Genomic DNA, 23,031 nt, shown 5'->3' with positions numbered 1-23,031 from the left:
TTGAGAAGAACTTAATAAGCACCACCTTACTAATTAAGTTCTCTTGTGCTGGTCATCTTTCAAGCCCTTCGCGTGGAACTGTAGCACTGTTACCGTGAATGCTGTGCATTAATGAAATACAAGCTATTTGCTGGTATGACTGTGTAGAGCTTTTATAAAAATATTATAATGGAGCACAGTCACATTCAGAAATGAACATATGGAATAAGGTTTATGATGAAGGGAGAAGAAATGAACACCTGCTGTAGTAGGAAATAAAGATAAAGTTTCAGCATGGGCAGAATATGTCGTTCATGTAGCCACTGTGACAACAGAACATCTTTCCTTGCATTGGTCTCGGTTATCTCCAATAAAGTTCCGGTGAGATGTCTTGTTTCTTAGGGGTTGTTGTTATGAATCATATGTAATGTTTAATTTATTTGGAGGAGTTGCTGCGTGGACCTTTAATATCCACTGACACTAAACCTTGATGTCAAATAAGTTCAGAAATGAGGATTTCATTATACATTTCTCTAAAGTCAATTTTGATATTATTCTCTTACCTCTGTCTCAGTCTTCTAACTAGCCACCTACCCACCAAAGTTGTGAACACATTTCTTCTTTCTCTGATCTGCGCTACATGTTCAGCCCACCTCATGCTACTTTATTTCACTACCACAATACCAGAGTATAAAATGCACAGTTCCTAGGTATGTAATTTCTCTCTTCCTTAATTAAATTGTCTACCCTTTGTAGTTTTTTTCAGATACAGTGGATTCTGGTTAATCGGGACACATCGGGACTAGAACACTTTGGCCCAGTTAAGCGGCTGCCCCAATTATGCAAAGTTCCGCGCAAAGAGTTAAAAAGGTTTGTTCTTTAAGATTTGTCCCAAATAAATGGCTGCCCCTATTAGCCGATGACCCAATTGACCAGAATCTACTGTATATGTAATTAAAAGCAGGTAATATTAATATTATTGTTATGCATACACTGTATGTATTCATCTTTATTACGTAGTCATCCATTATTTTCTGTGTGATGCCACAGGATTGTCGAGTCTGGAGAAGCATGTCCCATGTGCTCCAAGACCATCTCCATGGATCAGCTAATGAGAGTTACAGATGCGAAGTCCTACCTTCACCAAGAGGCCGAGGAATAAAGTGGAACACATTTGGAAACATTCACTGTATTTGTTACTACCTCAGTCATAAGAACAAATTTCAAGTTGAAGAGTTTCCAATCACAAACTTAAAAAAGAGGTTGCATGTGAAGCACCTGTAACAGTCATACCACCACACGCAACAACAGCGAGCGACTTTCTTCACAATAATTTCTGGATTTTTACTTAAGTGTTGTGGACTTAAGAGAGGAGCTACAAAATGCAGAATTCATTCTGGTTATGTGATAATGTTACAGTAGTTCCCTACTTCACAATGCTCTGTGTCACAGCAAAATTCTGCGCTCTGTGTGATGATGATGATGTTACATTACATCGCTCTTGCATATCGTGAATGAGACATCAAAGTTATTTTTTCCTCTTGATGATATACTGCTTTTTCTGGAAAGCAGTTACCTCCGTCTTTACCCTTTCCAAATGTTTGTTGCTGTTATGAACTGCAATGATTTTCTCTCATTCTGAAAAACATTGTTTTCTGATTTGTGATTGGTAACCTGCAGCAACAACAGTCCGATAAAATTTTCATTTAATTATGACTGGTGCCTTGTTAGTCTTAAGGTGGCGACTGACTTGTAACATTTGCCTGTAATGTAACGTGTTACAAATCGAGCATTACAGAAGTGAATACAGCGAACGGAGCCGCTCGATGCGAGCCGCTCACGCTCGCGGGCGCTCCATCGTGTTGTCGGTTTTTTCGCGAATCCCTTTGAGTGTTACATTACAAGTCAGTCAGTCAGTCGAGCGGCGTCGTAACGAGCATTCACGAGTTCTTTAGATAAGAGTAGCGTATTAAATGAAACAAAGATAACACAACCTCCACGTCCGACATATTGAATGAAATGAATGGAGCACACATGAGCACAGTCGAGCCGAGCGTTCAAAACGAGCTTTCGATACGCCTCACCAGTTGTGGTGTAATGTAACATGCTCGCCGCGAATGTTACATTACAAGTAAATGTTACAAGTCAGTCACCACCTTTAAGTGAAAATTAAAGTAAAGCTATCCTGCCGCACGCTATGTAGGTGGGGGGGTTAAGAGGATGTGTAGCTCCTACTCGTTCTTAACTTCATCATGAGATAGTGTTAAGTGGTTAATGTCACACCCTGACTGCGCTTTACCCCCAGAAGAGGAGGCTGGGTGGGCCCCAGAGCCAGTGTGGATGCACAGGCTAGTGGAAAAATCCTGTGCCCTTGTTGGGGATCAAACCCTGGTCGTCTAGTCCATGGTCAGTCACTATACTGATTGCGCTACTGCAGCTCTGCCTTGCTAGTCTTATAGTCTTGCAATCTGGATCTTATTTACACTTTTGGATGAGCTGCCCTTAAATAGTGTGGTACTTACATTCATTTCATCTGAGAAAAACAAATGTTTCTAAGAAATATTGTAGCATTTCTGTTTCATTAATGAAGGCCACATTTTACTTCAGTGAATGTGAATCTTGAAGATATCCGTCTTCTGGGTTGTTGCGCTGTGTAGTCTGGTCGATGTTAACCAAAGTTTCAGAGGTCATACTGCCTCCGTCATCAGGGTGATGATGGAGGCAGTATGACCTCTGAAACGTTGGTTAACATCGACCAGACTACACGGCGCAACAACCCACAAGACAGAAATCTTCATACTCATCGCCCTGATGACGGAGGCAGTATGACCTCTGAAACGTTGGTTAACATCGACCAGACTACACAGCGCAACAACCCAAAAGACAGAAATCTTCATACTCTGATGACGGAGGCAGTATGACCTCTGAAACGTTGGTTAACATCGACCAGACTACACAGCGCAATAACCCAGAAGACGGATATCTTCATACTCACTGCTGTCAAGTCTTACAATGTGAATCTTGATCACACAGCGCAAACAGGCACAAAGCCTCCATACTTCCATCTTCAGCATCACATTCTCATTTAGTTTGTGTAGTTTTATGTTGTTCGATATTCAACCACACATCGTCATTGTCACTGCTGTAAATGTTTAGACCAGCTTCACCCAGCACGCTCAAAATTCCAACACCATTTAGACTTTTGCTCTGATGTACTTGCAGCTCTTTTATGCTATGTGGTGCATGCTAATAAAAATACAACATGTAAAGAAAATAATACAGAATACAAAGACCATGATCAGTGTCTGGTGGAGTACTGTCATTTGCAATAAGAGATTTATTGCAGTAAAATGGAATATGCTATGGAACAGTATGTCATAGAAGTAAAGATGTATATATATTCATTGTCTTAAAAGGTAAAAGTTTATGTTCAGATGGAACACTGGTAAAGAAAAAGAATAACTAAAGAATGAGGTATGTAGATGATTTCTGCAATGGCAGAATCAGACAGCTGATTTATAGAAAATATGCTAAAGGGAAGATTTTTTTATTAAATAAACAACATGGAAAAGTGATTAAACCAAGTTAAATAAAAACATGTTTGATTACATTAAATGCACATACATAACTCAAACATTAAAGCTCTTATCATATAAGATTGGGGGGGGGGGGGGACTACATGGTATACAATATTTCTCAAGCATATTATAAAACTTAACCTAATTGTGCAATAAGCAGATCATAACCGTAGTTTTGAGTTTGTCATATAGGTAGAGACCGAAAGGACTTGAGTCTGGTAGGTTATCTATGCATGTAACAGTTTGCCTCTTTACCGTTTATACATTATGTTCTAACATGCCATTTATTTAAAACTAGGGCAGAACGCTCCTTTCGGAGCTTCTCGGAGGGGCTGGTCAAGTTTTTAAAAAGCAACCAACCCCTTCGGGGGGGGGGGGTTGCGTTTTAAAATCTTGTGTAAGAAACTAAACTAAACCCCCCCCGAATGGAGGGTTAAAACACTTGACCAACCCCTCCTTCGGGGGGGGGTTGGTTGCGTTTTAAAATCTTGAGTAAGACACTAAACTCGGCATTGTTGTGGAACACAACAATGCCGAGTTTGTTTATAGTTGACATTGTTGATGACGTAATTTAGTGACGACGACGAAATCACAAATTTTTATAATAAGACAGTGCACATGGTATAAGTTGTGATCAATAGTCATTCATTATATTTCTTTTAGTAGGGGAAAAGTAATGATTTCTATTTGTATTATTTTTAATGTAAACACTGACGTGAACAGTGTCGGCCGTGGTAAAAATTGACGAAAAGTTATATAAAAGTCTCGCTTTTTAGTTGGGTCGATAATTAAATAGAATTATGATGAAGGTTGGAACTACCATTCCTGCTATGCCGACTGAGATATATTGCTTGTTTTGGCTAATATTGGAATATTTATTCAAAAGATGTCGCACTGATCGGTACTTTGTACTGAATCAGCAATGCTCAAATCTGACCTGTCAGTTCGACTGTGGTAGAGAGAAAAGCAGAAGTGGAGTGGAAAGTGCAAAATGGTTTTATGCGGGATTCTTCCTACGCGAAAGAGCAGGATCTGTAATTTAGAGTGAGGTTGACTGTGTTTCTCTTAGAATGAATTCGCAAACCTGTTCCGGAGCAAGTAGATTCGCGGATTACTTTGTAATCTGCGGTTTGGATCTAAGTTCTGGACTAGAACCAGATCGTTTTGCTGGTGAGTTGCATCTGCTAGCTGTGTTTGACCAATTACAGTTCAAAGATCACTCGTACGCAGTAACTAGCTGCATGAAACAAACCACTCTTGAGTGTTAAATATGTACAGAGTTGCTAAATATTTTCCTAGACGTTTGTAGAACCCGAAGGATTTTTTATACTGTGCTCACAATAATAGCCTACCTCTTCTCATCGTATTTCATTGAGATTTCAGCATTTTATTGTTTCCATGTACGCTTACGAATTGTTATATCCCTTAAGGTTTTCCAACAAAAAATTTGTTTTTTTTTCTCATTGCCTGCATGCCCTATTTGATTTTGTCTCCCCAGGAATTAGAGATGCGATGTTATCGGAATAGTCTGTTATACTTGCTACTGTTGTTTATGACAAGTTTAACCATATACAAGTAACTCTTGTGATCCTAAATAAATAGGCCCTCTTTTTATATATATTTATTGCATAAAACATTAACAAGAAATCCAGATTATCGAGTATTAATTAAGTTGTTCTTATTATAATAATAATAGAAAATGAACAATGAAAGTAAAACTCCAGAAAAGTCTGAAATATAACTGTGGTTTCCATAAATTTTATTTCAAAGATTACATAGGATCAACTGGACTAAAATAATTCCGTATTTCACCTGTCTTCCATTAATAGAGATGTAAAATGAAAAGAGCATTTTAAAAGGAAATGGGAGTTAAAAAAGTGCAGTGAAAGTTTCATGAATGCAGTGGCAGTTCACACAAGTGACAGGCAGTGGACATACTGGATGGGTAGAAGACCTGTACTCCAGTGCCAACCTTCTGGTTCAGTTGCCAGACTTAGCAAATGATTTAAAGACATGTGATAAGAGAGTAACACTAATCCTGCTTTCAGATGCTGGTGCCCAGTGGAAGTTTGTTGTGTTACCAATATTTTAGAGGAACATAATGTTTTCATTTTAATGCTGAAACATTGACAACACCACTCCCTTTCCTGTAATGCCAGTACCCAAAAGCAGGATCAACATTAAGTATGAATCACCATGAAAACCTGTGATCAGAAGATAATTGGGATGTTGTGCTGTGTAGTTTGGTAGAAGTTTACCAGTATTTCAGAGGTTCTTGCTGCTGCCTCCATTGTCAGGGTGATGACTAGCTGCACACAAGGAATTTGTTTAGATATGATGCTAACCTCAAGTCACTGGTCTAGTTTCTTTTAAATGTTTTGTGTTTTTTAGAGTACCAGATTATGGACAAAGTCCAAAAGCTCAGTAATCCAGATTATAATACACCATTGACAAAACTCTTCAAAATCAACTCAGTCAGTGTGGAATAGATGGCTGGTATTTGATTTCTGATTTCTCCTCTGGCCTCTTATCCAGACTGACAGCTTTACTTTAAATGATCAAATCTCAGTGTTAAAATTCAGATCAGCTGTCCCATAGAATGGGGGGACAGTATACAATAATCCAACTTTTAATGAAAGTTACAGTCCGTCATTGAGGGTAGGTTGATTTTAAGTAGGACTTGAGGCTTTCGTGGTGGTGAGTCTGAAGATGGCTGTATTCTGGGTTGTTGCATCGTATAACCTGGTAGAAGTTCACCAACATTTAAGATGTCCATGCTACCTCCATCATCATTAATAAATCTCATGAAATGTGGCGCAGTTCAAATATTTTGGAACAAACAGAACTATATTTTTAGATATTATTTTCTAAGGGTGTTAAAATTAGCATCTGACATGAAGAGAACATATAGATTGTGTTTGAAAACAGAGTGCTAAGAAGAATGTTTTGACTTAAGAGAGAGGACGCAACTAGAGGCGAAAATAATTGAAAAATTAGGAACTCCATAATTTACACTGCTGACTAAATATTGGGGTGATCAACCAAGATGGTAGAGGGCAAAAGCACACATGGGAGATGCAAGATTTTATTTGGAAATCATGAAGGGAACATACTGTAAGGTAGACCTAGATGTAAATGGGAAGATAATATTAAAAAATATCATAAAAGAATAGAGTTTGAGTGTGTGGAGTTGATTCATCATGTTCAGGACACTGACCAGTGTTTGGTGTTGTGAATGCAGTAATGGTCCTTCAGGATCTATAAAAAACATGGAATTTCTTGAGTGGCTGAGTGCTTATGAGAATCTGAAGAAGTGTCATACAGGTGTTTATTGATAACATTAAAAAGGTGATATCTTCTTGCTAGAGAACCTATTGAAAGGTAAGTTAATTTAATGAAGAGCAGGAGAGCTGTTGATGTTTATTGTGAGAACAAAATCAGACTCATAATTTCACTCTGTTGATGAGACATACAGGGTAAGTTAAAAGTAACTGCACAACTTTGGAGAACTGTAACCGTGTTACCTGCAGCCAATTGAGTTGCATTCTTCGTTTGTTCGAACCAGAACACACATTGTGCTTTTTCCTCTCCACTATAAATCTCAATTGTGTTTTCCACAATTCACAAGCGCTCTCAGCGGCAATGTGAAGAACTACGACAAACAAATGAAACTTGAGGTTATGCTCTACAGATATCTGCTGATATCAGCACATTTTGGCTGCAGGTAACAAGATTACAGTTCTCCAAAGTTGTGCAGATTCTTTTGACTTCCCCTGTATATGTATGATGCATTGACCTGCTCTGCTGTGTTCAGGATTGTGTATGAAATTGGTCTAGTATTGTTCCCAAATTAAGAGTGTGCAGATACCATTTGGAATGATTGAAAATGGGAAATCCAGGAAGGATGTCTTTTAGCTGATTTCACTACATAATTTCTAGGAAATTACATGTTATTGAAAGCTGTTTGGAGGAAACAGCATGTGAGTTTGTCTTTGTTTCTGCGATCACATCTCTATGAGAAAGTTAGCAAGGCCACGTACAGATTGTTCCAGTCTGTACTTGGGAGAAAGCAGAACTGTCACATTCACACACACACACACTACATGGAACTCTCTCCTGGGATCTTTGGAACAAGCATTCAGACATATCATTCTGCTTAAATTTAAACAAAATTCAATAAAATGTGGGTAGCAGTGGTAGGTGTGATGGTGGATGGGAGGATTACTTTTAATGATGATGGAAATATGGATATAGAGGCACAGAATTTTAGTGGGAAGTCTTTTGGAAGGGGGTCACTTGGAAGACTCACAAGGACATGAAAGTATGACATTGTGGTGTATCTTACGCAAGTAGGTGAAGTGTATGTAGTGCAGTTCAATGTGGATGATCGTAAGCCCATTATTCTGTAACGTAGCAGTTGTCAGAATTCTGTGTATTTGTGAACTCTCTTGAACTGCAAAGTTAATAGATTTAGTGTGAATTATGTTGGCTAAAATTACTAAGATAGCCAGCAAGCACACACGCAGTCTGAAAATGGAACCAGATTGTGTGCCACTGTCAATATCAAAACTTACGCTTTGACCTGATTCTGAGTCAGTTCAGTCCATTTCACAACCTCAGAACATATCTTTCCAAGAACTATTTTAATATTTTTCTGCCTTCTTTGTTTCAACCATTGTTAAAACAGCCTACTTATCTGCGTTCTCCATGTTTTCCTTATGAACATGTACAGCCTATCATAATCTTTTTCATTTAACCACCACAACCATATTATGTGCCCAATATAAATCATGCAAACTTTAGCTGGCCTCTGTACTCAGATTAACAATACAGTAATTTCAGAAGATGTATTATTTGTTGATTTACTCAAAATTAACCAACTACATGGACCAGAATCCTTTGACAATCTAATAGATACTCATCTGGTCGAGAAGTCCCCATCTTATTTGAAACCCAAATGTAAAATAATAAATTTATATTCACATTCATTTCTGTTATAATTTTAGTTACAATGTGGAAGTGAGTAGTGTGTTACATAAGACATTTTACGTCCAGTGACAAAAGAGCTGAAATTATGTCCAAACCGATTTCAAGCAGAGCGTCAGCCGTAATAATTCAGTACTGACATTGATTTCCTCGCTTTGTACTTGAAGGGCTTCTTGTGTAGTAATTAGGGCTGTGTTTTAAATGGAACACTATGAGTTTCGTTGAAATTCACAGGGCCATTAACTTTTACCACTTTAAAAGCGAACATAATTTGTACACAGTCTGATGTGTGATTGCACATTCATAGACAATTACTTCCTGTGGACCTAAAATGTTGTTACCAGTCCATGTATTATTTTATTTAGTTATTCGGTACTTTTATGCATTACAAAATGCTTCATAAACAGCAGCAAACAATTTTGGTGCAAAGTAATGCTTGAGAATGCTCGTGAATACGTCATGTTCTCACCTGTCATGAGCAGTGACCTAGCAACTAAGATGACCTTGACTGTAGTGTGAAATGGGAGTTTGGGAGATTCTGTCATGGGAAGTAGTGGTGGGCCTGCTTCTGATTGCGTTCTTTTACATGATCGTCGTTGTATTTTGAATAGTAAATTCTGTAGAAAATACCCAAAGAATGAGTTGAGGTGATTTGTTATGCAGAAAAGTATAAAAACTTGTGATATCACATTTTTTATTGGAATTGATGTCAGATGATGCCACAGTTGACAAGAATGAAGGTGCCAGGTTTGTTAGTTATTAGGACAGTGCTGTTGGAGCCTTAAAAATACTCTACCTGTTTTAACTGCATTTAGAAAATGTAATTAATTTTTGTGTCACCCATTTTGTATAATTTCCGTGTCTTATATAAGATCCTTTTTATGTAAATAATTTAATTGAAATTCTTGCATGTATCATGCCTAATCCACAATTCTTATTTATATATCAACGTCATTAGCTCTTATCTATTAACGTTCATCCCCTAGTATGTAAAAGCTGCAATCTATTCAAGCTGTGTTATGCTCTCTGGCATTTGATATTTTGTGTATGCTGTGTGTATATGATCATTTCTCATACCCAAATCAGTTGCTTTCTGTCAGTATCTGAAAGCCTTGATATGCCACCCTACCTTTCTTCATGCTAATTGTTTATAATCAAATGGATATCCTTGTAACCTCATACAGTGTCTACATTTCATGCCATTCTGTACAATCATTTTATCTGCTGCTACCTCAAATATGCTATTGAAATTATTTATGCTTGTCTGTTAATTTGCCTAACTGCTTATGTAACCCTCATTCACATTCGTCCTGACCTTCTTTTGCATTTCCTTCCTGTTTGTGACCTTTCACAACCCGTTCAGGCCAATATATTCCTGAACTGCTGTGTCAACTTGACCTTGGTATCGTCTGTAGTTAGTTTCACGTGCTAACTTTGTTCACTTTAAAGGCAGTTTTTGTTTGTTTTTTAACATTTTTGTAATTTTTCCATCTACCATGTATAAAAGTTTGCTTTTGTGCATCTACTTGTTTATTTCTGTTACTGTTATATTTGTTTATAGTTTAGATGCGTCATGTTTGTGTTTTCAATTGATACATATATTTATTCTTCAAGTCTATACACAAACCATTTTAATATTGATGTTAAAAATTAAAATTGATATAAATATTTCGCGCTATTCATCGTTTCCTCAATGTTACAATTTGCGCTATATATTACAACATGTTTCGATGTCTCAGCATCATCTTCAGGTTTTATTTTTAAAACTATTCTATATTTTTTAATGCACGCTTTACAGTAATTGTAGATTGTAGGTTGTAGTTGTGGATGTTCCTTTTATCTTCTGATTGTTTTGCATATTATGTGGCGTATTATGTTATTTGTTCATTATTTCAGGAGTTTGATGTGTCGTGTGTCCTCGGCTGGTCAGGTCTGATCAATTTTAATTTTTAACATCAATATTAAAATGGTTTGTGTATAGACTTGAAGAATAAATATATGTATGAATATGTTATATTTGTGTTGTGCTGATTTCTATTGACCTTTGGCATTTTTTCATCCATTGTTTCTGCCTACACTTATTATTGTGTTCAATTCCCATCTGTACGTGAGTGTTAATTTATTCTATGTAAAAGCATGCTTCTTAATGCTGCCAGTCTGTTATGTGAAGTGATAACACACATTTCCTCAATGTAGGGATACATTCGTCTTTTTTTTTACAAGTAATTTTCTGAAATATTTTTCAAACAGCAGGCCAATACGTGACTCTCATAAAGTATGTATGAATACACAGCAGGCCTGCACTGGATTTAAGGAAAGCACCTACGTGCAGAGAAATGGTTTTATTACAAAGCCTGTTGATATCTGTCATGGCCACTATCTTGTGCTGCTTATCCGATATGCCCATTCTCTAGCAGTCTTATTCATATTCATGCTTTTCGTTTGATGACCTTTGATAGCAGCTTGCTCCCAGTGGTTTGTGTTCGTATGAATTAACTCTGGCTCTGTAATTATAATAAGTATTTTTCTGTCTACACAACTTTTGTTTTCTGCCATTGTCTTATTTTACAACATGTTTCAGTCAGCTATGTCCATTTTCAGGTGGTACGTAAAACGTTAAATTGAACTGTGTGACTTTTTATATGTGTGACATTTGATTAAAATATATAAAGTAAAATTAAAATTATTAAAAAATAGTAACATCCATTCATCAACATCTTACATGCTGAATATTATGTTAATAATAATTGGGATAAACGATGAATGCTGCAAACATATCATTCACTAACTCCTATAGGAATCCTTATAGGACGTCGTTTACATATTGGTAATTTTGCAGCGATGAAATTAATAGTGACTGGTGTTTTGAATGTTTCAAATTTTTTGTTGGTTTAATTTAAATTTATGTCAGTGGTTGTTCTCCTCCTCCTGAGTGCTTATTCTGATTACGAATGGTAAAGACGATCTCTGTTGATGTGAATTAACCAGGAGCTGTAATGAACTTTTGCTCTGTCCCCCCCCCCCCCCCCCCCAATGTTTGTTTTCAAAAATGCATTTATACAAAAACAGGTTTGGACATTGAAATTCAGTTTTAGAAAAGGCATCATAATAGTCGTGATTTCCTGGAGGTCTACCACTTTATTATTTCTGGAAAAGTAAATTATTCCACATATTCCTATTATTGGAAATATTTAAATTCAAATCCAAGAGATATTGGGGTTGAAACTTTTTTGGCTTAGAGAGGATTTGCATGGAATTTTGATGATAGCAATAATGAATAATATTTATGTAAACTGCAAACTTTGTTACAAATAATATTTCTTGGCTTTGGTTTGGGAAGCCCTTAGATTCATATCAGGAACCTTTAAGACTCCAGTGTGCTGTGAGCTTTGTTCATTAATTTTTGTGTTTGATGTCTTGAAGGAAGACGCAGATTGCAAATATTTGAACATTTAATGCAAAGAGAATTCCTTGGATTCAAAAGACTCAAACAAGCTGGGAATAGTAATGTTCCAAAACTCTCGCTTACTTTTATTTGTTGTGATAGAGTGGAAGGTAGCATATTTAATGAGAATGGGAAAATGTATGCAGACTGAGAAGACCAAAATGATTATGGGAGGGTAATATTAATATTTACGCTTTTGTCATACAAAATTTCGATTCAGATTCAGGAAATCCATGTTCTTTTGCAGGCGACAACTTGGAGTCAACACCTCTCGAGCGATCATACAAGTGCCAGGTGCTGGGACACTACCCGGAGTCAGTGCTGTGGAACCCTTTTGACAGGAATGCAGTCGGCATGGTGAGTGTGAAATTGTAGCCAGGGCGCAGTAACTTTGTTTGATTTTCCCTACCTGTACTACTTTGTTACAAAAACACTTGTATTTTTACACTTAGAACACAAGTGATTTTATGCATTGTCTGGCAGATTACGTTACTGCTAACCAAATTTTATCTTTGTGATCTACATTGAAAAGTGCGTAGCACAAATTACATTTCAGCCTCTATCGGTCCTCTGTAATTCTTTTGCACGAAGTTCAAATGGGCATGCATGCACGTGTGTGTGTATGTATTTTTAATTACTATTCATGAGGAAAAATTGTATGTGACATTAAGGACAGATGTTTTTAAGAATTTTAATTTTTAGTTTAAACATTTTTGATGGGGTTACAGTTAATTGAAGAAAGAATAATTTATTCCTCTATGTAGTTTTAGCAGTAGGCGTATGTCTGCAGTAAAAAGTAAAGTTTGTCCCACTATACGCCATGTAGGCGTTTGGGGTGAGTGGAGGTATAGCTCCTCTCTTCCTTGACCTCGGCACTAGATGGGGGTGAGTGGTCAGCATCACGCCCCGGCCGGCTTTTCCCCCGGGAAAGGACCCCGGTACCCATTGTAGAGGAGGCTGGGTGGGCTCCAGAGCCAGTCTGGACGCAGAGGCTAGAGGAGAAATCCTCTGCCCCCGTCGGGGATCGAACCCCGGTCGTCCAGCCCGTAGCTAGTCACTATACTGACTGAGCTAAAATACCATTGACTGATGCAAAATGTTATTTGGAGAAAGTGTATTGAAGCACACCTTTAATGTTGTTTGTCCTATGTAATGTTTATGGCAGTCTTGTCGAGTTAGCTGATAAATTCCACTTTTATTATATCTGTCTGTTGTTTTAAGTGTTTATAATATTGGTTTTTCTGAAACTAATATTGATTTCTATATTTTTGAAGAGGTTTGTGATTTTTCTGGTACATTTTGCTAAATGAGGTAAGCTGCTTAAGACACAGTCCATTGCGTGGTTAAATCAGCAACAGAATATTTGTATACAAATTAGTAGTTGTATCTATTAATTTTGAACACCTGAAGATTACCAATTAAGGTCGAATCATATAGTGATTTCTTAATAAACACTGAAAGTATAATCAGGAATTCTTGTGCAGACAGACTGTCAACCTGAAGGCCCAGTTCCTGTTGTGTAGGAGGCTGGGTGGGCTAAAAGCGAATCAGAACTTGATGGTGCAGAGAAAAGTACGTTTCATTGCTGGGATCCAAACCCCAGATATCCAACATGTAGCTATTATATGGAATTATCTACTGCGATTGCCCTGTCCTCAGCTGTGCCTGCCGCACGGCCTGCAGTTTCGCACGCAGAAGCACTCCCTGGAGCCGCAGTTCCACAGCTTCGTCATCACACGAGAGGATGGGCGCCGCAGCTATGGCTTCAGTCACGTGTTCTACGAGGAAGTGCGCAACCGCAAAATCTGCTCAGCCATGCAGACCCTGCAGGTGGGTTTCTAGATGGTGGAGGTAGGAGTAAATATGGAATTTTTGGATAACAGCCACTGGCAAATTTAAGAAAGGGATAGGAATATGTTTTCAAGATAAAACTTGGTGAACTGGTTCCGAGTATGCGAAGTGAATTGAGCTAGCCAAGAAACATGTTTGGTAGAGCGCTTTGGACATACTGGTTCTGATACTATGCTGTTAGTAGGTATTTAGGTGATTAACCCTTTGAAGTTGAAGCTTGTTAGAATATTTAAAAAAATCAGTTGCTACCAAAAGGAAATAGCATGTCATGTGCCACGGCCAGGGGTGTTGATGCTTTGCAGCTGTCGGGCAGTGTCAAATAAAGTCGAGCAGTAACTTTATATTTGAGTTTAATTTAGGTCGATTGGCCGTGGCTAATATTCTGACGAGCCAAGTGAATGCTGTGTAAGAGTGATAGTTAAAGGCAAAATTTTCACGTGAGTAACGATGATTTATTGACAAGAAGTGAGTTCATACAAGCCATTTATAATGGGGAGACCAGAGAACTGCGAGTTGTAATTTCTAAGTCAAACTTCAGTGGACAGATTCGCACAGAGACGACCCCGCAACTAAGTTTGCGAAAAATTCCCCGTTCCGTATTTTTAGAGAGCTTTTATATGTTCTTTAACGAGGCGTGATCAACGTCACGCTTGTCCCCAAGCTCGGTTGTGTCCCCCTTACATTGTATGGTTTCCATCACAAGTATCTCCTTGACCTATGTTCTGTCATGTGTGTGGGGGTGTTCTTATCATAAATGGGGATGCGGACATGGTACGAGGGTGGGCGGAACTTTTCATTGTCACCAGATGTGGGTCGCGTCCATACTTGGGTGCTTCACACATTGAAAGTTCAAAACAATGAGTAGATGTCTGCTAACATTTGGTGAGAGTGTGTGGTTGGCACTATTTGGTCCATGATCTTCTGAATGCTACAAGCATGTTTCTATCGTGAAGATTAGTTGGTTAATGTTTAAGGAAATAGATGCTGTTAATTCAGAGTTTCAAATTAAACTATTAAAGACTTGAGGTTCTTACAGCGGTGAGTATGAAGATATCCGTCTTCTGGGTTATTGCGCTGTGTAGTCTGGTCGATGTTAACCAACGTTTCAGAGGTCATACTGCCTCCGTCAGTATGACCTCTGAAACGTTGGTTAACATCAACCAGACTACACAGCGCAACAACCCAGAAGACAGAAATCTTCATACTCTGATGACGGAGGCAGTATGACCTCTGAAACGTTGATAAACATCAACCAGACTACACAGCGCAACAACCCAGAAGACAGAAATCTTCATACTCTGATGACGGAGGCAGTATGACCTCTGAAACGTTGGTTAACATCGACCAGACTACACAGCGCAATAACCCAGAAGACAGAAATCTTCATACTCATCGCCCTGATGACGGAGGCAGTATGACCTCTGAAACGTTGGTTAACATCTACCAGACTACACAGCGCAACAACCCAGAAGACAGAAATCTTCATACTCATCGCCCTGATGACGGAGGCAGTATGACCTCTGAAGCGTTGGTTAACATCGACCAGACTACACAGCGCAACAACCCAGAAGACAGAAATCTTTAAACTATTAAACGTTCCAGGAACAAGAACTGGTAATATCTGAAGGGCAAAATTAAGGGCCTTGAGACACACAGTAAGAACAATAATATTATATCTTTGCATAGAGCTATAGATGAATTTAAGAAGGTGCACCAACCTAGAAGTAATTTAGTAAAGGATTTCCACTGTTTTGAATATACTCTACTTCTCTCACCTATTATTAAGTGCACGACATTAGACCAACTGAAATACAGTCAAGGGCTCAGTCTCTAAAGTCTTTCGTGTGAACCCAGATCTTTGCAGGTTGAGATTGTTATTGAACAGTTGAGAATGTGTAAGTCCTCAAGTATTGATAAAATTCAAACAGAATTGATCCAGGCAGGAGGTAAAATATTATGTCCTGATATCCACAAACTTATTATGCTTGGAATATGGATTAATTACCACAGCAGTAGAAAAACATTTGCTCATAGAGAAATATTGGTCACCTGCTGATGAGATATTTTGCTTCAAGGAAGCCCATGATTCATTTTGATTAGAAGTATTGTAAAACATTCTTACTGAATTTGATGTACCCTTGAAACTACTTAGGCTAATTAAAATGTGTTTAAATAAATCTTGTCATAATGTCCAGATAAGCAAACGTGTCTCGCGTATTTCCAGTTAAAAATAGTCTGAAACAAGAAAATACTTTTTTCCTTTGCTTTTAAGATTTTTTATTTAGAATTTGTAGGTCCAAAATTATCAGGAGGAGAAAATGAACTTGAATTGGAACATCAGATCTGTGCTGATAGCGTTAATTTGTTTTACAAAGACATGAAAAACACAAAGAAAAATGCAGGTCTATTAGATACTGCTAAGAAGGCTGGTGTAAAAGCAATAGCATTTTCATGTCTCGTGACCAGACTACAAGGCAGGATCATCGTATAACAGTAGCTAATGAATGTTGAAAATTTGACAAAGTCAAAAGCTTTGGGAACAGCAATAAGAAATTAAATTTCTGTCTGCTCGCTACCATTCAGTCGGAACATTTGTTTATCCGTCTGATATCAAAAGTTTAATATTGAAATGCGCAGAACTTGGTCCCATACATTAAGGAAAAAACAATTTTGAGCACAGGGTGCTGAGGGGGAGTATTTGGACGTAAAAGAGAGAACACTACACCAGACTCAAAATGATCAGATCCATAATTTGTTCTCCTCATCAAATAGTATTAGATGGATGAGATGGGCAAGGCATGTAGCAGACATGGGAGAGACAAGAATAAATGCACGTGATGCTCAAGTGTGAAGACCTAAAAGGAAGAGACTAAAAGGATGAACTACTTGTAGGTGGGAGGATAATACTAAAATGGATCTTAAGAAATTTGGTTTCGAAAGAGTGGATTGGCTTTACCTGACTTCAGGAAAGAGACAGATGGTGGGCTGTTGTGAGCCTTCATAATTCATAAAAGGAAGGAATAGCTAAGTAGCCATGTTATAATTAGTTTCTTCTGAATTGTTTGGGTTAATAAGTAATTATAACCAACATTGTGAGCTTTCTGTTTTTTCTTTACTAATGTCAATCTTCCGCGTTTATTAGTACCTTAATAAAGTGGTCACCAACGTGGTGCCCGCGGGCACCAGTGCTTTTTTTGGGTGTCCGCATTGATACTGAAAGAGGTTATACTGAATAATGAAGGCCGTTCAACCATGAACATTATAAAATCAAAGCACAGATCTCTACTTACTAATGCCCATCTTGACGATTATTTGCGAGCAGCAACAAATTTGAAAAACTGGCCGATGAAATGCAGTGCCAAACAGCACACTAACTTCCCACTTGAGTAATAATAATTGAACTTATAAACGTACATATTTTTGATTGCATGGTTTCTTGTATCATTAAACGTCGTGTTGTTTTGTGCATTATTTGGTGTCCATATCTTATTTTTCCAGAGAAAAGAAAATTTGGTTTTGTTAATTGGTTGGTGCCCGCCACGATCTCATAAACTCTCAAATGTGCCCATAGGCACAAAAAGGTTGGGGACCACTGCCTTAATATATCATCATTAGTATGGCCTTTTAAAAGTAAAGTCTTCTCCATTTAAAAACTGATGTACAGCATGATTCTAAATTCAGTTGTAAACATACATTCAGACTTGAAATATGGTAGTCTGTTAAGTTGATAACTGAGAAGTTTGTTTGACATGGGGCTGGTCAGAGTGAGGGTTCCCATTCCAGCTTCTAACTTGTTAATATATCAATCACATTTGAACATGAGGTGACACTGCTGTTTAATAAAAAAGCAACAGGTCATATTTAGTGACTCCTTGTGTTCTGTGACTGCTCAAGTCCTCTTCAGGCTCTTGTGTATACAGGCGATGCATCTGACAGAGCTGTCAAGCAGTCAAGTTGGTAGTAGGAGTCGGCGAAATCATTCTTCTGGACTGGGACATGACGCGCACAACACACGATCACTTCCACGCCACTTCAAACTGTCAACGCACAAGCAGGGGGCAGCACAGAGCTACTATGATGCAGTTAAGGACACACTCTACGTCTGCAAGAGCATAGCACTGATATGTCAGCTACCATACGTGTATGCTGCTCGCAAATTCTTGGCTGGACTGCACAGGTAAATGCAGTGTTCTGTGCTCTTGAAACAATACTGAAACTCGCTGTTGTGTCCTTTGTAATGACCACATCAACTTGTTGCTCATTGTATTCCATTTGCGTTGCTTCTTGGTTAGCCACAGTGTGGCTGATCTGTGATGTTTGTTCTTTCATCATTAAAGTGTTTTACCTGTCATTGTGGTCTAGCGGTTAGAACGCTGGCCTTGTAATCCTGGGGTCTCGGGTTCGATTCCCGGCGGTGCCCGAATTTATAACTTGTGTTGGGCAAGGCCGTGGTCTAGGCAACACGGAGTTTTCCTCCGTGGCATCCCAACAATTACTCCATTCACACACAGAAGAAGGCAATGGCAAACCACTTCTGGATCATCTGCCAAGAACGTATATGAACAGGTCCCAGTCCGAGAAAAGGATGGAAGGATCCTGTTCATATGGACCTGTCGTCAGACACAACACTAAATAAATAAATACCTGTCATTGACAGCCATTGTATCCCAGTGGATTGTGGACCTGTATTTGTGTTTGAGTGCATAGATGTTGCTACTGATCAATATTACGTTCTATGTTCTGCTGTATGTGGCACAAATATGTGTAATCCTGCTGTGCTCATGACTTTCGGTACAGCCTTCATAATATTCCAACACTGCATTTGCCCCATCCTCAGGTACATGTAGTATTTCAGTTGTAGGGTTTCTCTCTCGACCGTTGCGTCTGTCAATAGAGTTTCTGTTTTTGGGCTGGTTTGATAGTGAGCATGAAAAATTGACTGATAACAAGTAAGCTTAGTCCTTTTGAACCACAAGCGATTGGAAATTCTGTATCCTGAGTTGTTGGGTCCTGTAGTTTGTAAAAATTAATAGGATCACGTGTTCACTCACCCATTTTAGGTACACAATATTTTCACATTAGGCAGTGACAGAGAAACATGAAACTGATCACAGTGGCGGCCATCAAGGATATTTTTATATTTGTTGTACTAAATGGAGTCCCATCCTTGGTAACATAATTGGGGTGTTCATAGGCTGGTATCTGCTCCATGCCCAGGACAACTCAGCATTGAGAGCTATGTACATAACATGCTATATGAAGTACCAACCCCACAGCCCGGACGGAGCGTACACTTTACGTGCCCTGTGGTAGACAGCGTCATCATTCAGCGGCCAGGCTCCATTGAGGAACTGCCGCTATTCGACTTTCCACTGCGAGAATTATTTACCCTTCTCGGGGTGGAGTGCTTTATACAGCTGTTCACCTGTGTTCTTCTAGAGCACCAAGTCCTGTTGTGCTCCTCGGGTAATACTTTGCAACCATTCTTACATTAATTTACAGAATATTTTATTTGTCTAGTACAAAAAGTACATTTTTAATTTTGACACTAGATGGAGTTGAATAGTTGGCTTTATAATCTGGCCCTCTCTACCCTCTAGTACACTTTGCATGAACATGTCTGAATCGTCATCTCTACAAGGTGTCACGGTCAGATATTATGGTCAGAGGAATAGTGGACTTACTACAGGATTGGCAGCTGCATTATAACTCTGGGGATTTTACTTATTTTGGAAACATTTATATCTTTTGTGTTATTCCTGCTGTATGTAATATTCCATCAAAAAGTATTTGAAAGCAAACGCATTGTGAAATTCTGTAGTATAATGTTTTAATCTTAGAAAAATCAGTTTTAACAAAGTTTATGGATTCTTCAATAAAATACAGTAGCATGTTCAGACTATAAATATAATATTTCTGGAAATATTTTACTTCCACTGTGAAGGAATTCTGACTTAGAAGTTTGCCCACGGGTGGTCTATACAAAAGCCTGCCTTTGCACTTTGAACTCTGAAATGTGACTCATTCTTTTCTTGACTGAGCGCGCACATCATCACAAGTGCTCAGTATATTGAGCTTTGAGGCGGCTGACTCCTGCTGGCAGTTTTATACAGATGCACCAATATTCATATCTCGTTTGTCTTTCCAAACAACAGCTGTTACTCTACCTCTTGCCCCGTTATGTGCATCAACATGTTTCAGCTTTAGTGTATTTGTTTCTGTCGCCTCCTTCACAGTTTGTCTGCTACATTTGCACATAAGTTAGTAGCTCTTGTGTGCAAGTAATCAAATACATCTGGCAGAGGGAGAAAAGAGGAGAGATGTTGCATTCTCATTGCAGATTACCATCGTCTGATGCTGGTGGCCGAGTCTGTGACGGCGCTGCTGTTTCCTTTCTCGTGGCAGCACGTGTATGTTCCAATCCTGCCGGCGTCCTTGCAACACTTCTTGGATGCGCCTGTACCATTCATAATGGGCCTGCACAGCTGCAGTGAGTCGCAGCTCAAGTCTGCAAGTGAGGTCAGTGTTTTACGAGTGCGTTACAGTCTGACCTGTATCTGTAGTGAGGTACCGCAATCATATTTTCCAATGAGTGCTGACTCTTCTTCACTGTTCTCTTCAGTCTCTCCAAGTATTACGTGAAAAGGCTGTATATGAGTTCCCAAGAAGAGTACATTGTGTTATTAAAATGTATTTTTTTGAATTTGTGAGCTGGTGCCGTGATGTTTGTTGGTGAACCTGTGAGTTCTACAGCAACAAGGCATTTGCACACATTTGTTATATCAAAGAAGTATTTATCTTGTTTGCTTTTACATAACTTTCCTGAAACATTTATAAGTTTGGTGAATATTAGACAGAATATTTTTAAAAAGTAGTTTTGATCAAGACTGTCGTTGGTTTCCCGAATTTATTGTGGGTGAAACTGTGTGAAAGTCGCGTTTTATGACTGGATTTTAATATAAAAAATTCCAGTATTAACTTTCAAAAAATTTGCTCCACAGTGGAATTTCCTTTTGGAGCTATATGTAATGTGTTCAAATTCAGCATTGTGGACCAAAATTAAGTTTTATGAAGGTTCACTAAGGTGAAGCAGTATTAAAACAATTCATGAGAGCTAGCGGAGCCAAATTTGAGTTCATCTGTGTGCTCTGATAGCAGCAGAGCAAAAACCCCTCTTGAGAAACTGATACTCCTTGCGTCAAGAAATTTTATGCTGTTTATAGAACTCAAGTGTTCATTACCATGTTCGGAAAAGCCCTCCTCTGGTCCCTATCCAGAGCCATTGTATGTTGTCTTTTAAATTTACAGAGGTTTCTTTGTGAAGCATTTTGTTCACTGCGTGATGAATGGGGGAAGAAGGTCATTGGTATTTTGTTATGGAGTGTTTTCATGTAACAGAGAATATTTCGTGTGTTCAGGCCAACCTGTGTTACGTGGACATTGATAGCCAGACCGTCCAGTTACCAGAGGAGCTGCCCAGTTTTCCTCAGCGCGCAGAGTTTGTGAGCGAGTTGGTAGAACTGCTCGCCAAGCACAAAGTCAGCAACGGCCAGGCAGACAGGTGGGTTGTGAGGTGCGGCGTGTGTATGCAGGCTGAGTGAACGTAACTTAACCATTATTAGGGTAATTTATGTCGCCCTCGGTGGACTAGTGGTTAGCGTGCTCGCCACTGGACCCAAGGTTCGCGGGTTCAATCCCGGCCGAGGTCGATGGATTTTTAAGGGTGATAAAATCCGTAGCACAACTTCCTCACTCACTGTCACTCACTGCGCATAAATGCAAGCTTTAAAGCTACAAATAGAATAGGGTAATTTAAACTCGATCTTTCAATGCAAATAACAGAATAATGTTTGGCTTTAGGGTGGCTGATTTCTGCCCAATCCTTCCTACTTCACCAAACACACTCATTTTCTCATCTTTAGAATAACATACAAGCCATTGAGGTGTCATCAGAACTACCCACCCAACCAACCAAAAAAGCTAACTGAGGGCGGAGTCCTGCGCAAGCGCAAGCATCGTCCCTACCTAGGTGACACCATACCTGCGCACAAGGCGTATTGCTGGAAATGGTACACGGTCTTAACTAGAAAAAACGGAAATTACGCTAACGGGGTTTCGTCGTGGAGGGAGCCTCGACCATTACAACTGGGATCCGTTGCTGCTGATGGGAGGTTATCCCGTCAGGCAAGTTGTCCAAAGGAATTTGGTTGGTTGGATCTCTGGGGTTTGAACCCAGAGAGGGAGGGGCCGTTTCGGCTGAAGGCCTCCGCGGCATGGGGGGAAGATCGCTTCAGCTGATGGCCTCCATGATCGGGGGGGGGGGGGCCGTGCCCCTATTAAGTTATACCCTGGCATTCACCTTACAACTGAGGAAAAGCACGGAAAACCTCAGTCAGAACTGTTTTAGTTTAGGAGTTAAAAAAGGCAGTAGTGGAATTTTTAACCTGTTCTGTTGGCAACACATGATGGGCCATTGTGAATCAGAATTAAATTTGCTCTCAGATTCTGTGCCGAAGTTCACTGAACTGCTGGCTGGTTTCCTTTGCCGTGTGGTAGCTCTGCGTTGCTGGATGGGATTTGTTTGAAACTTCTGAATGATAGGACGGACTGGTTGTACATAAACCAGAGAGTAGTTGAATGTACGGTGAGTGCTTATGCTTGTTATTTCTTTGAAGTTTTTTGTGTCATTTTGTGTTTCTGCTGTCACTCTTAAACCAACCTTCAACCAGTGTTGTTGTTTATGCCCCCAGCAGTACAAACAGATAGAACTCCATCTGTGCTGCAGAAATAATTACTTTACCTGTGTCCAGGAAGGGTATGAAGGTTTTGTTTGATCTGCTTTATATTGTCAAACAATTCTGATGCTATACGATTAGTTCTCAGAACCCGAGTGACGCAAACACTCCTGTTAGTCTGCTTGGGTTAGGTAACTTTTCCTCTGTGGACTGACATTCATTCATATGCTTACTCAGAGAGTGTTGAGTAGTGTTATCTGTGCATTGACAAAGAATTCTGAAAGCATAAACAAGAGCTTGGCATATTTTAACAAAGTATCGGAAGCTTGACAACTTACGTGTTTACGCTGTTTTTTTTTCTGTACTGCTGCAGCCATTAAGGCAGCAAACTGATTCCATTGCTACCAGAGGTTACATTATTCTGAAGTTATGGCATGTTAAAACATTTCTGCCATTA

At 39.0% G+C, this 23,031-nt stretch overlaps 2 protein-coding genes across 7 annotated transcripts in view; both read left to right on the top strand.

Annotated features, from left to right (window-relative positions):
• Oseg6 (intraflagellar transport protein Oseg6) overlaps positions 1-3,283 on the top strand; it is a 39,348-nt gene extending 36,065 nt beyond the window's left edge. Inside the window, exon 26 of the mRNA XM_022068219.2 lies at positions 1,030-3,283. Within this exon, the coding sequence (XP_021923911.2) occupies positions 1,030-1,141 (112 nt within the window). The 3' untranslated portion in view covers positions 1,142-3,283. The remainder of the gene's footprint in view (positions 1-1,029) is intronic.
• Positions 3,284-4,446: 1,163 nt separating this feature from the next.
• pns (DENN domain containing pinstripe) overlaps positions 4,447-23,031 on the top strand; it is a 44,670-nt gene continuing 26,085 nt past the window's right edge. Inside the window, exons 1-7 of one of the 6 annotated variants that reach the window (XM_022068215.2) lie at positions 4,447-4,727; positions 12,236-12,345; positions 13,648-13,818; positions 17,744-18,016; positions 19,034-19,305; positions 20,180-20,358; positions 21,258-21,400. In XM_022068215.2, coding sequence (XP_021923907.2) covers positions 12,332-12,345; positions 13,648-13,818; positions 17,744-18,016; positions 19,034-19,305; positions 20,180-20,358; positions 21,258-21,400 — 1,052 coding nt within the window. In that variant the 5' untranslated portion in view covers positions 4,447-4,727; positions 12,236-12,331. Of the gene's footprint in view, positions 4,728-9,072; positions 9,291-12,235; positions 12,346-13,647; positions 13,819-17,743; positions 18,017-19,033; positions 19,306-20,179; positions 20,359-21,257; positions 21,401-23,031 lie in introns of those variants that run through there. The other 5 variants (XM_087357220.1, XM_022068210.2, XM_022068212.2 and 2 more) reach the window with 5 other exon arrangements.

This window comes from Zootermopsis nevadensis, unplaced genomic scaffold (assembly GCF_977971745.1).
Source record: "Zootermopsis nevadensis isolate Lab colony 2312 unplaced genomic scaffold, Znev_1.0 Znev_ptg000028l, whole genome shotgun sequence".
NCBI classification, from domain to species: Eukaryota; Metazoa; Arthropoda; class Insecta; order Blattodea; family Termopsidae; genus Zootermopsis; species Zootermopsis nevadensis.
The sequence above is the reverse complement of the archived record's forward strand: the minus strand, read 5'-3'. Positions and strand labels throughout refer to the sequence as shown.